General features: G+C 34.9%; 1 protein-coding gene across 1 annotated transcript in view; it reads left to right on the top strand.

Moving 5' to 3' along the window:
- LOC126973798 (bromodomain-containing protein 8) overlaps window positions 1–14,965 on the top strand; it is a 50,880-nt gene that overhangs the window by 20,105 nt on the left and 15,810 nt on the right. The window contains exons 9-10 of the mRNA XM_050821129.1: window positions 5,965–6,207; window positions 6,900–7,078. Coding sequence (XP_050677086.1) covers window positions 5,965–6,207; window positions 6,900–7,078 — 422 coding nt within the window. The remainder of the gene's footprint in view (window positions 1–5,964; window positions 6,208–6,899; window positions 7,079–14,965) is intronic.

Consider the following 14,965-nt stretch of genomic DNA (forward strand, 5'->3'; position numbering starts at 1 on the left):
ATTTAGTGAAATTACTTGGTTAGAGCACTGGCACGGAACGCCAGAAGTCGAGGGTTCGAGTCCCGCATCGTTCATAAAAAAAATGTTTTTCAAATTTTATTTGTGTCAATTAAATGAAATTAAACTTGGGGCAACGATAACAATGATTTTAATTCTAAATTGTGTCTGAACAAGAAAATATGTCGATGTCAAAAACAATTGTTATAAGAATCACACATCCTGTGTAATATATATGTATTATAACACTAGAAATAAGGGATTGCTTCTAACTAATTCTAGTAGGCTTCATAAGATACATAATAGCTTTAAGGGTAAATGTATACACTTCTACAATAAAGTCCCAGCCACTGTTCAGGCATTATCTATAAATAAATTTAAATGTTTTATAAAAAATGGCTGTAAAAAAAAAAGTTGTAAATCCAGAATAAAATCCAGAATAAAGTGATCCGACAGCTTGGGACTAGATTGTGATTATTTTATAGCAATAACAATGACAGTACAATATTGTATATTTTATTAAAACGAGCGCAAAAAAAATGCTGGGAGAGTTCCTTGCGCCTCTTCTTCACTGTCAGAGCGCCATTTGTTTCCGAAGCGGTGTTAGTATTAGAAATGACATTAAAAAATAATTCTAAAGGAATCAATTTTGAGAAAATAATGCCTTTTATAATTAGAACGAAAAAAAGTTTGATATAGATGTCGTACGAAGAACGTCTTAACCTAACCATAACTGGAAGATAGGAGATCTCATCGAAACTTACAAAATCCTTAAGAAATATTACAAGTATATACTTAATTTATTATTCAAACAAACCAAATCTTATAACTATATCTACAATACTATGATAACATAAAAAATCAAAACTATCATTATTTTAACATACCAAGAATACTGGCAGCATTTCCGCGTTGGATAGTTAGGCTGATCCGTTGATCGAATAAGCTGCCAGCGCTTGGGTTTCCAGTAGCCTTATTGAGGCGCGAAGATAGTATTTTGAACATTCTCCGCGCCTCTGGGCCTCACAGGCCAAATGTCTCGACACCAAACGGCACAAAGATGTATGACTCACTGAGACCGACATATTTGCGACACTTGCTGTCTTCGGCAGTCGAAGCAGCAGTCTCAGCACCAACTGATGTAACTTGGACATGAGAAGGAGCCAGAGTGCCCTTGCCCGTGCCCAAGCCACCAGCGTCATTCCATCAGGAAGCTTGCCATCGTGGTGGGTAATAATACCATTTGGCTCTATAACAGCTGGTATATTTCTTTACCCGTGACGCCTAAGAGCACCTACCTATATCCTATCTACATCTATATTGATGTTGTTCAAATCAAATCAAATCAAAATCAGTTTATTCAAGTAGGTCACGAAAAGGACACTTATGAATGTCAAAAAAAAATATATATTTTTTTTATTGAATCTACCGCTACTTCGTGAAGGGTTGAGCTAATGAGAAGAAGTAGCAAGAAACTCATTGCCACTCTTTTATATCAAGATTTACAGATCATTTCAATTGCAATATAATTTGTAAAATGTAAAATGATGCAACAAACACATCTATTCATTCTTATTAATTGTAGGAAGCGAAACGAAGCGAAGCTGAGCGGAGCTCCCACCGGGTGACTGCAAAATATTGTTTCTGTGTTAAATTGTTTCTCGGCCATTACTCGACCGATTTAAAAAAAATTTAAACTCATAGAAATCTTTCGAAATTTTCTAGGTTACAGAATTACGAATTTCGATTTGATTTAATTATTATATTATTTTTTTACAGATTTCTCATGTGCAATGATAGATACAAAATGTCTCGCGTTTGCCTGATTTTCTGATAATTTTGATATTGTTTGAAATGTTAAGTATGGCCAGATGTATGTGTAAAAATCCAGAGTGATACGACTGCCAGGTGCTTAGTTATTGAATTTGCAAATCAGCTCAAGTTTCTCATGTGACCAAATAAGGCGCTCATTCCTCATGTTTAAATATGGCGCCAGATTCCAAAAAAATTGGATTAATTATAGTTTTTGTACACAGACGTAGTTTACCTCGCATCGCTCGAATATACGCCGCGACGAAGCGATACGACGATCGACTGCGGCATCATAGTTAATTCAACACTACATTGTATCAAACATTGAAAACACGTATACCATAAACTCCACCATACACCTAAGAAGCCCCTCAATCTGAAAACTCATCTTCCTGCCAAACCATGTGGTGCAAACGTGGAACTTCCTACTGGAGTGTGTAACAAATGCTGCTTGCGTGAACTTTTTTAAAAATACACCTGACTTATAATGTACTGAGTGGATTAAATGGAATTTATTTATTGCCTCGAATACAGTATACATTATAGATCTTAAATTTATTGTAGTGTCTTCTGTTCGGCTCATTTAAATTTGCATGCAAAACGTTTACTTAAAATTTAAAAAATCCTTAACACTATAATTTTTTTTGTCAATTAACCATTTAATCAGGGGTTTAGTAAATAGTTTCTGTGGTAAGTTTCTTATTTCTAGAGGTAGGTGATTAAATAATTTTATACGCATTGCGTAGCTAATATTGAGGTATAAACGAGTCTATCCGGTAATCTGGTGGAACGAGGATTCAATTGAATGGCCCTGTGAAATAAATGATTATTTTGTTTTACAAATTTATACGCTTCAAATATATACTGTCAGGATCTATCAGATTAATTTTTATTCTTTTATTACGATTGAGTTCGTGACGTCACAGCTGTTGCTATAAATACCGTGGAGAGGCGGTTGACAGCCCATTTGCCGACCGGCGCAGGGGGGTGCAACTTCCCTACATTGGCACATGATAAAAATTAGCATTGAAAGTGCTACCATCTATTAGGTACGCTGCAAATTCATTACCTTGGCGATCATTTTACATACATGATAGATGGATAGATGGAGCTAGTGATAGTAAAAAACTTACTTAAGTTATTTATTAAAATAAGACTTGACTATCGTGTGGTAATTTAAGTAATATAAAATACCACCAAAAAAACACAGATCACTTAAACACTTTTGAGTTGTGAGAATTTCCATCCATACATAAAGAACAAATTACATTATTAATCAATGTCGCAATATGGTAAAATAAATACGGTCTACAACAATAGATAAAGTGTAAACACAATGACCGCCATCTAGCGACGGTACTCGTACTCTGCGGGCGTAAAATATTTTTACTAAAACATAATGCAGCGCCATCTTTTAGCCTGGGTACACTGATTTTACATATTAAAAACATCAGTGGCACATCTATCTCTGGTATATAGTGTTATTATCTATGGACGGAAAGGCTCTCTGTGCTCGTCACGTAACTCGGTCGATAATTTAAATTAACGGTTTTACAGTGTTGACAGTGACAGGTGGACACGGTGAAGACGTCTATAAAACTAGCGTCGACACATTTCCGCTGCAACCGTTGACTAGTTAGATCGTTACTCTGCCCAATTTCTGTTTGAATATTAGTCACTGTGATATTTGAAATTTATTCTTAGAAGATTGACAAATTGATGTATTTAATTAAAAAGTTAATTTATTAGATGTTGGCTTGTTTGTGAATTCTTAGTAGGTGGTTTAAAAATTTGTCAATTGTTATAAAAAAAACCCTTTTGATCTTATTTCCTAAAATCAGAAGTGGGATAATTCTTTCGCCCACTTTTATTATTACAGTTTTGTGTGTTTTACAGTAATTCGGTAGTGAATGGTTGTGGTTCTGTCGTTGTTAAGTGGTGTTCTTTTTTTTATGTTGGTAGATAAATTTTTGTTTAGTTTGCGTATTATTAGATCCTTGTTGCTTTTGTTATGTCGAACCGTGAGCGTGATCAAAGTGTGAATAGTTGTTGTAGTCGTAGTCCTGGTTGTGGTGTTCGAAGCAGTGGACGTTATAAGTAATGGCCTGACGAAGGTTTGTATTTTTTAATTTGAGGGTACGAGAAGAAAATTTTAGTCTTAATAGGTCGTTATTGCGACATGAGTGAGTACCATCACGTAAGTACAATGCTACACGATCACCGGATCAGGTCGTGTCACGCGATGTGTGCCATTCGTCATTCGAACAATTGTTATGGTTCTAGGTGATGACGATCAGGGTAATGATTTCGCAGAGGCAAGCCCTTCCACCCGGCCTCCAACCAACTCAGCAGAGGAGGTTGCCATTGAAGGAGTGCCCGAGGACGGACACGGTCAGGAGAGGCCGTATCAGAATCTATCAGATTAAATTTTATTTTTTTATTGCGATTGAGTTAGTGACGTCACAGCTGTTGCTATAAATACCGTCGAGCGTCGATTAGCAGCCCATTTGCCGATTGGCGCCCGGACTGAAAAACTTACAAAAAAAACCCTTTTGATCTTATTTCCTAAAAATACATATTGGGCATTGTCAAAATATTTAACTATTTAAATAAGTCTTTACATGAATAGGTCGCACCAACTCCACATATACAACGAGTACTTATTATTTGAGCTACAAATGCTTGATGTACTCCTGTACCATTTGCCCAGATGAGAAGACCTATATCTGTATAGTATCTTAGTACTGAAGCGACATATCCATGGTACGCCATTAACGATAACTTATTAGAAGCAATTCGCCTGAGTCTTCTAACACATACACAAATCTATAAATTTTAGAGCATACTTTATCAATGGGATCAGAGAAATTAAGGTGCTTATCTAAGATTACACCTAAAAATATAGTAATGTCAACTTTTTCAATATTTATTCCATTATAATTAATATTTAGATCAGTTTTTCTACGTACTTTTACACAAAAATGCATATACTTTTGTTTTCAATAAATTCACAACAAATTCATTATTATCAAGCCAATTAATAATATTTTTCAAAGTACAGTTAATGTTCGATTGATATTCATTTAAATTATCAGTATTAGAGGACATGAGAATCGATATATCATAAGCAAAGTCATTGATATAAATAATAAACATCAAAGGACCTAAAACAGTTCCCTGAGGAACTCCACTTTTACAATTGGAATAGCATGACTGATGAGTTATTAATTTATACCACTTATTTAGTTATTACCACGTTTATTTGCGTACATTGCCTGCGTCGAATTAAATACGATGTAAACCAAGATAAAGCAGGGCCTCTAATGCCATACCATTCCATTTTTCCTAGTAAAATATCGTGATTTACGAAATCGAAAGCTTAGACCAGATAAGTCAAAACACTTAGGATCGCAATTCCAGACTTTTTTTAAAATCTTTGTACAAATTTCTTCTAGCACACAAGCATTGGTATTCTTTAGTGACTTTACTACTTTTGCAATTTCTAGCTAACTGGATGATATAACAAAGAAACAGTTAGGCACTAGCAGTATCAGCTGGGGAACTTTTGGACTTGGGTTTGATTGGTAAATTACAAAAATAGTTATTAAATTCTGTTACCATGATAGATGGATCAGAAGTCTCAACATTTGAGGTTTTCAAGACTGAAACATCAACTACAGGAGGTGCATAAGTGCTTTCTTCTTTTATAATAGACAAAGATGTTCTACATTTTTACTTGATTTGAGAAGATTACCTGCACAATTACGTTGAGCCTTGCATATGCATTTCCTCAATAGTTTAGAGTAGTTTAGTTGACTTTACTACTATTTCTAAGCCCTCTAGTTATCCACTTAGGTCCTGACAATTTATTGGATACTCTAATACGAATCTTAGGGAAGCATAGAAGACAAAAAAGTTCATGAAAACTATTGAATGCTTTGTTTCTATCTTTTTCAGTTAAAATATCAGAAAAACTTAAACTTTGCAAATATTACACAAACTTGTTTTGATTTTTTAAGGAAAACTCTTTTTTTAGAACATACCAATGCCTTAGAATTTCTGGATTTTTTTTTACGGGAAAACGCACAATTTGTAAATTTGTGCAACACTTCCAGATCCCCTTGTCGCTGTATTTATGTTGTAATGTATAAATAATAATGTCCACTATCCTATTTTTTATATGTAAAGATATTTCTTACAGAAAAGAAAAGAAAGCAGAAGAAGAAATAATTCAGGCGAAAACAGAAGAGAAACCAGAACAGGTAATCGAGGCAGAGGAACCGCCGCCCGCCGAGCTGGTCTCACAGGCTGACATGCAGAAAGACGGACAAAAACACGCCATACTTCCTCAAGACATTCCGTTACCTCCGGAAGAGTTCGAATCAGAAGAGAATGAAGGTATGACATTCAAATTCAAATATTTTTATTCAAAGTAGGATTAAAATTACTTATTGATCGTCAGAAAACCACCACCCTTTCGAAATAGTATAATATAAAACTGAAAATAGACAAATATAGACCTGAAGAGGTTAGGGTTCAAATTTAAATATTTTTATTCAAAAAAGGTTATGATATCACTTATTAAAAGTCAAAAACTACCACCCATTCGAAATAGTATATGTATGCCTCAGACCTAAAGAGATAAGGGTTCAAATTCATATATTTTTATTAAAAAAAAATGTAATGATATCGTACAATTAAATTTGTTATATAATAGCGTGAGGGCGGTCGCCTCATTCTAAATTGCGGTATTATTAAGAAAGTTATTTACGTTATAGTAACCTTAACTACATAAACGTCTCTTAAAAATTGTTTTGAATTTCGTAATACATTTGTTTGAACGTTTTCTGGGATCTTGGTGTAAAAGAAAATACATCGCTACATGAAAGATTAACTCGTCTAAGCCGAGCAGTAGGCATTATAAGGTTATGTCTGTTCCTGGTGTTAACATTATGGTTATGACTGTTTCTTGTAAATTCACTTACGTGCTTATATACATACATAACATAATCAATAATTTATTATGTTGCTAAACTTTAAATACTTAAGCCCTTATAATAATCCAAATAATTGCTGAATTACTTTTTCAGTGATAGAACCGGTGAAGGATCCAACCCCATCGCCGGAACAACAGGAACCAGTGAATGAGACTGTGGAAGAGTTAAAGAAAGATACAGTAAAAGATGCAGAGCAAGAGACAGAAAACGATATAAAGACAGAAGACGAAGAAGATTTGAAGCAAGAAGACAAGAGAGATGAAGACGAGGAGGCAAGTTTTACAAATACATACAATGGTTTTATGCAAAGAAAACTATGTCCGTGTTACTACATACCTATAATACCTACTATACAACATATTATATCATAATCATTAGGTACAGATATAAAAAGGTACGAGTTGCACTCCGGGAGTGCCGGCAGAAGTGGAAACTTGAACATTAACGTTCTGCATTTTTGATAATTTTGGATTTTTAGGAAATAATTTCGCACGAATTACTTTACACATCAGTATAAATACAATTGTGGTTAAATATAATATTCATTTATTGCGCTATCGTACACAAAAATTACTTAAAAAAAATTACCGCTCAGAAAAATCATTTATTTCTTACGAATTTCCGATCATTCCACGTGTCCTGACGCGAGATTAACATTTTATACCCATCCCAAGACAAGTGCTCAACGCCGCTGAAAAAGTTTTCACTTCGGAAGAAGTCTACATACTTAAGTTTGGTAAATGCATCTAACGAAGTAGGTACGAAGTTGTTATTTTATCAATCAAAAATATATTTCATAGATAAATCATATTACACTTACCGTCATTAAGACATGAGTAACCACCAAAAAGGCTCACCCAACTTCGTGTGACACTTTTTTATTTTTATTTTTTTTTATTATGATAATAAGAGACGAGACGAGCAGGACGTTCAGCTGATGGTAATTGATACGCCCTGCCCATTACAATGCAGTGCCGCTCAGGATTCTTGAAAAACTCAAAAATTCTGAGCGGCACCACAATTGCGCTCGTCACCTTGAGACTAAGATGTTAAGTCTCATTTACCCAGTAATTTCATTAGCTACGGCGCCCTTCAGACCGAAACACAGTAATGCTTACACATTACTGCTTCACGGCAGAAATAGGCGCCGTTGTGGTACCCATAATCTAGCCGGCATCCGGTGCAAAGGAGCCTCCCACTTGCTCTGGTGTTGCTAGAGTTTACAGACTTTTAAACATAATGTCTTATTATTAAACTCAATGAAATGTTACTAGTTATACAAAGGTGCAATTAAACGTTAGGTTAGGTTTGGTTAATAAGTAAAAGTAGGATATGTCGATCAGCCCATACTGTGTTATTTGTAAACGCAATGTAAATTTACTCCTAGTTTTAAATTACTTCTCCCTGTCACGTAATTCTGTAGTGACAAAGGTAAGATATGCCCACATTTTTGCAACACCAGAGGAATCACAGGAGAAATTTGGAATAACTTTCCTAATTACTTACTTTTTACACGTAAGTCTGGAATGTGTGGGAGTGTCCGCAGTGTTGTGGTACGTGAAAGGTGATATTACATTTTGTTCATACAGTTCAGCTGGAAGTCAGATTTCCTTAGCGAAGAATGGGCAAGAAACTGTAAGATTGCTCTTTTCAGAACAGATTAGGTATTTAATACAAGTTTTTATTTTCAATGCAGTATACAAAATATTTTACGAGTACTTACAACATTTGCAAAGTGATGAAATAAAAATACTCAAACAACAATAACTAAATTTCATTAGTTTCACGGGAGGCCTTTGCACAAGATGCCAGCTAGATTATGGGTACCACAACGGCGCCTATTTCTGTCGTGAAGCAGTAATGTGTAAGCATTACTGTGTTCCGGTCTGAAGGGCGCTGTAGCTAGTGAAATTACTGGGCAAATGAGACTTAACATCTTATGTCTCAAGGTGACGAGCTCAGTTGTAGTGCCGCTTAGAATTTTTGGGTTTCAAGAATCCTCAGCGGCACTGCATTGTAATGGGCAGGGCGTATCATTTACCATCAGCTGCACTTCCTGCTCGGTTCGTCCCTAACTGGTATTAATAGAGCGACTGCCAATAGAAAAGGAAACAAAGAACTTTTTGTATTAGAGATTTTAGAACTTTTGTCACCTTGAGACATAAGTGTCTCAAGGTGACGAGCGCAATTGTAGTGCCGCTCAGAATCTTTGGGTTTTTCAATAATGGGCAGGGCGTATCAATTACCATCAGCTAAACATCCTGCTCTTCTCGTCCCATATTATCATAAAAAAAATGCCTTACACGAGTAAGTCAAGAAAAATGTAAATTGATACGTAAAAACATAAGACTTATTCAGTACATAAATAAAGGCATTATTCGAGCCTTTTGTCAGCTATTATACAAAAAAAACTACTTTTAATTTAAATAAGGACCTCCCGGTAACATAACCATCCAGCCACTATATGTAGCTGCATAGTATTGCTAGGACCACGGACGAGTAAAAGAAGAAGGACTCCGCGCCGTGATATTAGCAAGTGAAGCACCTTTATGCTAGTACTAGTGTGTGCGGTTACGGGGCATACTAGTTACACAATTTTTTCTCCCTTATATAATCATATATGGCCACAAATACTTAAATAGTATAATTTTTACAGGTTTTCACAACGCACAACTGCTTTTTTTAAATATTTCATTGAGACGCAAACTGATCTGTCACAGACGACGACAATTTTTAAAATGACCGCCTATCGGCGTAAGTTTGTGCGTGGGGCTATGTATTTACACGTTAATCGGCTTGTTTTAGTGCTACACTGTTATTTAAGGTGACACGGAGACCTTATTTTTTTACTAGCCCGTGGCTAGGACTTCATAAATGAACTAGGCACATATAGACAGTAGGTTTAAGTTGCTAACTGTATTTATGTATATGTATGTATATTTTAAAGTACCAATAGAAAAGAACAATTAATTTACTAGTTTTTCTAAAAAATAAGCCTAAAAACAACCTTTTTCAATTCAGCCGAAATACCACCACCATTCTTTTCAATCAATAGTGTATTTTACAATTGCTGTAATTTACATAACAATATGTAAACAAGGTTTCAGAGGTATAAACATTTTCATCGATATCTTTGAATATTAAAATAATTGATATAAATCAAAAGTTGTCCAGTGCTGCCGGACTGTGATTCCATAATTAATATCAACAAGTACCCACAATAATAGCAAAAAAAAAATCAACAAAACTAACTGATTAATAATAACAAAAACTAAGTAAATACGGAAACGAAGCATTACGTACAGGAATGAACTTGTTCACAAAATGGCGGACAACTGCAGTACTGACTGCTTTCCTGTACCATGAAACACGCAACGACAACTGTCGACGACCAACTGTCGCCATTACTGTGTACGAGTGCGAGTGATAACTTGATAATAATCGCCCTTAAAATGTAGGGCATAAGGCTAAATAAGCATTTAATATTGATTAGTCAATATTTTAAGGGCAGGGATATGATAAAAACTGTGATTTGATCAAATCTCGGAGGATGTTAAAATAACAACACGGTTTTATCATTTCTCGAAACAAATCTAGTGATTTGACCAAAAGCCAGAGCTGGTTCCGTGAAATGACAATGAGTTATGCGACTAGAACAACTTGGAATGTAAAAGCGAGAGAAGCGAGCATCAGACTTGAGTCATACCCCGACCCGGACAGGTTAGGTGGAATGGGTTGGCGGGCATGGTCCGGTATAAAATTTAGTTGGCAGCGGTGGGATGCGAAGTTCCCCTAACCAAATACGGCTCCGAAGATCTCGTGTGTAAAACCGTGAAGTGTATGTTCTGTGTCATTTTAAAGAAAAAGGCCTTTAAATTGTGCGTATTGTGACATAAATTATTATGTGAAATATGTTCATCGGCGCAATTGCAGTCGTCGTTGCTCTGTAAGTCTTGAATCATGAATAAAATAGTGCTCAGAGTTAGTCTGATGGGTCCAGAGACCAACTTAGTCCATTTTTAAATAATAGCAGATATTAAATACATTAATGCTATAAATCTAGCATCCACGAGACAGAGTGATATCCTTCTTAAATTCATTTTAAGTAGATTAGTAGGGAAGGCAGAGGCAGCATGCTCAATTAGAGTTTTCAAAGTGGTCACAATTAGAAGACTTTTTAAAAGCGTAGTTCGGCGACACGAAACACTATTCCTACCATTTAGCCAATTTACAAGAGTGCCGTCAATTAGCGAATGAAAGTGTTAGTCAATACACACTAAGAGTGGAATCTTGCCCTTCAAAACTACTCACTAAGATAAATATTTCAATACCAATCAAGAAGAACGAACTTGTAGGTTGCGTAGCGGATATGCAAGACCTCGCCCTAAATGTTTTCATGATTGGCCTTCAGCCACGACTTTCCACTATACTAAAATGTAGAGATCCAACCACATTAAGTGAGACCTTTGCTTTCGCCATAGCGGAAGAAAAGCTACTCTCCTAGTAGCTCACATTACCTCATCACGTCCTAGCTCAACACAATATACTCAATCAGATTGCTTCACGAGACCAAACAACTACTCCAACTTCATTATAATATGAAGATATTAACGATTAAAGAACGTAGAACACAAACCAAATCCAATTAATCCAAACTTAAATCGAAATCATACTTTTAACCAGAACATGGAACAAAGAAAGTCCAATCGTGTTCATAACTTGAATTCTCAATAGACAAACTCCCAATTTCTTACAAATTTCGTGTAGTAGATCAAATATGTCTGCAATATGATGGTATTTTAGATAATGAATTTATCACGACTTTTGACATAAAAATAAATTACAAAACAGGACATTTAGAAGGCCCAGATGGGACCAAAATTAAATCCAAATAATATAATGCCTCCTTCCTCTGATTCCATACTTACCACCATTCTAAAAGGGTACTCAAATCGTTGCGCACATCTCATCTTAACGTAGAAGAATCCGACTCGCTCATTGATCAAGTGAACAAGGCTCTGAGGAAAACAAATAAAGCTCTTTTCCAGAGAATAGCCTTGGACCCTAGTCGGCCCTCTTTCCGAGTCGGGCACAGCAAAACTCAAATATATCTTAACCATTCAAGACTACCTTACAAAGTACTTACCTTACTACGTACTCCGTAGCTTATCCAACCAGGTCTACAAGTGCTAAAGAAACCAGCGATTGCTTAAACTTTCTATCACACACCAAGGTACTAATTTCACAGCCGATCTTTTCAAAAGTACCTGTTTTTAAGAATAATGTAATTGTGGTCTTCACCTTACCACCCCCAAACTCGAGGCGCATTAGAGCGAAGCCACTCTACTCTGAAAGAATGTTTAAAATCATTTGTAAATACTAAACAAGATAATTGGCCCACTCACGTTTACACTGCTATACTTACATATAACATTCCTGTTAATTTTACTACAAATTACACATCCTATGAACTTATATTCGGTCACAAGCCTTACCCGATTCAGTATTCGAAGAAGACTGTACTATTATCTAATATATAAAAATTCTCGTGTCATGGTGTTAAACATTGAACTCCTCCGAAACGGAGCATGTGCGTAGTGCATATTGGGTAGGTCTGAGAATCGGACAACATCTATTTTTCATCCCCCTAAATGTTAAGGGTGGTCCACACGATTTTTTTTTAATTTCTTTGACATTTTTTTTTTAATTTGTTTGATTATGAGTCAGCATTAAAAAATATGTACAACTTCAAATTTTCACCCATCTACGATTAACAGTGACTTTTGTATCGCGATTTTAATATCGGCAATACAACGTTGGCTGGGTCAGCTAGTATAGAAATAAAATTTAAAAAACAAAATTTTATGAACGATGCGGGATTCGAACCCATGACCTGGCTTTCCGTGCCAGTGCTCTAACTAACTGAGCTAACCGTTCGAGTGACGAATCGTCATAAAATCTTGTATGCTTTATTCAACTCTCAGGTTGTGGCTTCATCTACACTACTGTACTGTAAACTGAAATTCACTTGGGAAACAGCTTTACAGATGATTACGAAATCTAAAGAAACATCCAAGACCTACTATGACTCTCTTACTTTCTCTCCTCCTCGATGTTATAAACATGGAGACTATGTCTATATAAATAATCACTTGTGATTTATCTCCCATCTGTAAGGGACCTTATAAAAAAAAGGATTGTGTGGTTTTATGAAACCACGGTAAAAGTGAAACGTTTTTTCACATCATAGACATTTTACTAAAAATTTTCAGAATAATATTCCATTAAGGGTATAAAAATTGCTTTATTGTTAATATTTAAACCAATTTTAGCTTATTAATCAAAAATTTTTCACATTATAGATATTTAACTAAAAATTTTTGTAATAATATTCCATTAAGAGTATAGAAATCGCTTTTTCCATCTTAATTTCATACTTGGAAAATTGGAATTGTAATGGGAAATAATAAAAGTAGACTAAGTCTCCAACAAAAACAAACAAAATAGTGTGGAGCACTGGCACAAATGAGTAATAGTCCATACACTACACGGTCAGCTGCTGCGAACTATAGGCGCCGCCCGACCGTCACGCGACATGCAACACACAGACGAAAAAGTTTGAGACGATGTAATAATAGTTTCACTTTAATAATAAGGATTAATAACATCAACACAGAAACCCTCTAAATAAATTCAAATTCAAATATTTTTATTCAAAATAGGATGTGACATCACTTATTGAAAGTCAAAAACTACCACCCATTCCAAAATGAATGCCTCAGACCTGAGAAGAATGGGCGCAACAAACTCGGCACAAATATACATACAACTCATCACTTTGACAAAATGAAGCTAGCACAAATTCCTTGTTAGTAAATAATTATTTAAAAATACCTCATTCAAATAATCAGTGTTCTATAAACATTCAAATAAACAAAATTTATAATTATCACTATAAATAATTCTTTGATAAATAAATATTCAACGTCTCTTAAACTATGCAAGCTAATCGCTACCTTATTGAATAAAACTCTGTCCCTAGAATCTCAGCTGCATATAAACTTCGGACAACTATTGTTATTGTAAACAAAGGTGATAAGAATACACATTCGTTTGATAGTGAAGCGGACAGATAATAATCATTTGTGTGTGCCATTTACTATTATTTTTAATACAAATTAGTTATTCCTGCGAAAATACTCGTGCTTTCGTTGCTAGTTCGGTAAGAAGATATTATTAAACGTGAGTATAATTCTATATCTCACCATATATCAAGTCGTATTAAACGCTCAGCATGCTTTGGTGCAATAGATACCGCATTTCGGCATATTTTTGGAACTCTCGATGAAGAAGACGCGATTAAATATGACTAAGCTAGAGAATCCGTACAGACTGATGAAAAAACTCTTGCAAATCTAGTTAAAGACATCCTGCACGTACATAAACATTATAATTTATACAGTAAAATAAGCGACAAACATAATTTGAACACTAGAAATAACTACAAGCTTATAGTGCCCCCTACTAGGCTCTTTAAAATAAACAATTCTTTTGCATGCAATGGTATTAAATTTTACAATAAATTACCAATATATAAATTTAAATGTTTTATTAAATGCAGACTTATGTCGAAGGATTATTACAGCATTGAAGATTACGTAAACGATAGTACAATTTGGAACTGAATAGTGTCATAGTTGTTTTTTTTTTTTATGGATTTTATGGTTTCGCCTTGCCAGCCTTGTATTGTTTTACTGGCTTGCATTATTTTAAAAATATGTACACAATTATTATTTAATATTAGCAAAATATTAGGAAATTGACGGTTGTCTCAGTGTACGAGAGCTCGCACGGAACCCGAGAGGTCGCGGGTTGGAGTCCCGCATTGTTCATAAATTTTCAAATTTAATTTGTGTAAATAATTCAAGAAGTGAGGGTTATAGGGTACTTTAAAAACATAACATATTGCTTAGATTTACATGAGCGACATCTCAAGTCAATTTCCTAATATGCAAATATTTGGGTTGAGCAGGTTATCAACTGTAAAGTAGATCTTTAGATGAACTTTAAAAAAACTTAAATTGTTTAGCATAGGTTATAAATAGTTGTAATGGTTAATTTATATATATATATATATTAAAGATTTCCACGTATATAGT

The sequence above is a fragment of the Leptidea sinapis genome, chromosome 2, assembly GCF_905404315.1.
Source record: "Leptidea sinapis chromosome 2, ilLepSina1.1, whole genome shotgun sequence".
In the NCBI taxonomy this organism is placed as follows: Eukaryota; Metazoa; Arthropoda; class Insecta; order Lepidoptera; family Pieridae; genus Leptidea; species Leptidea sinapis.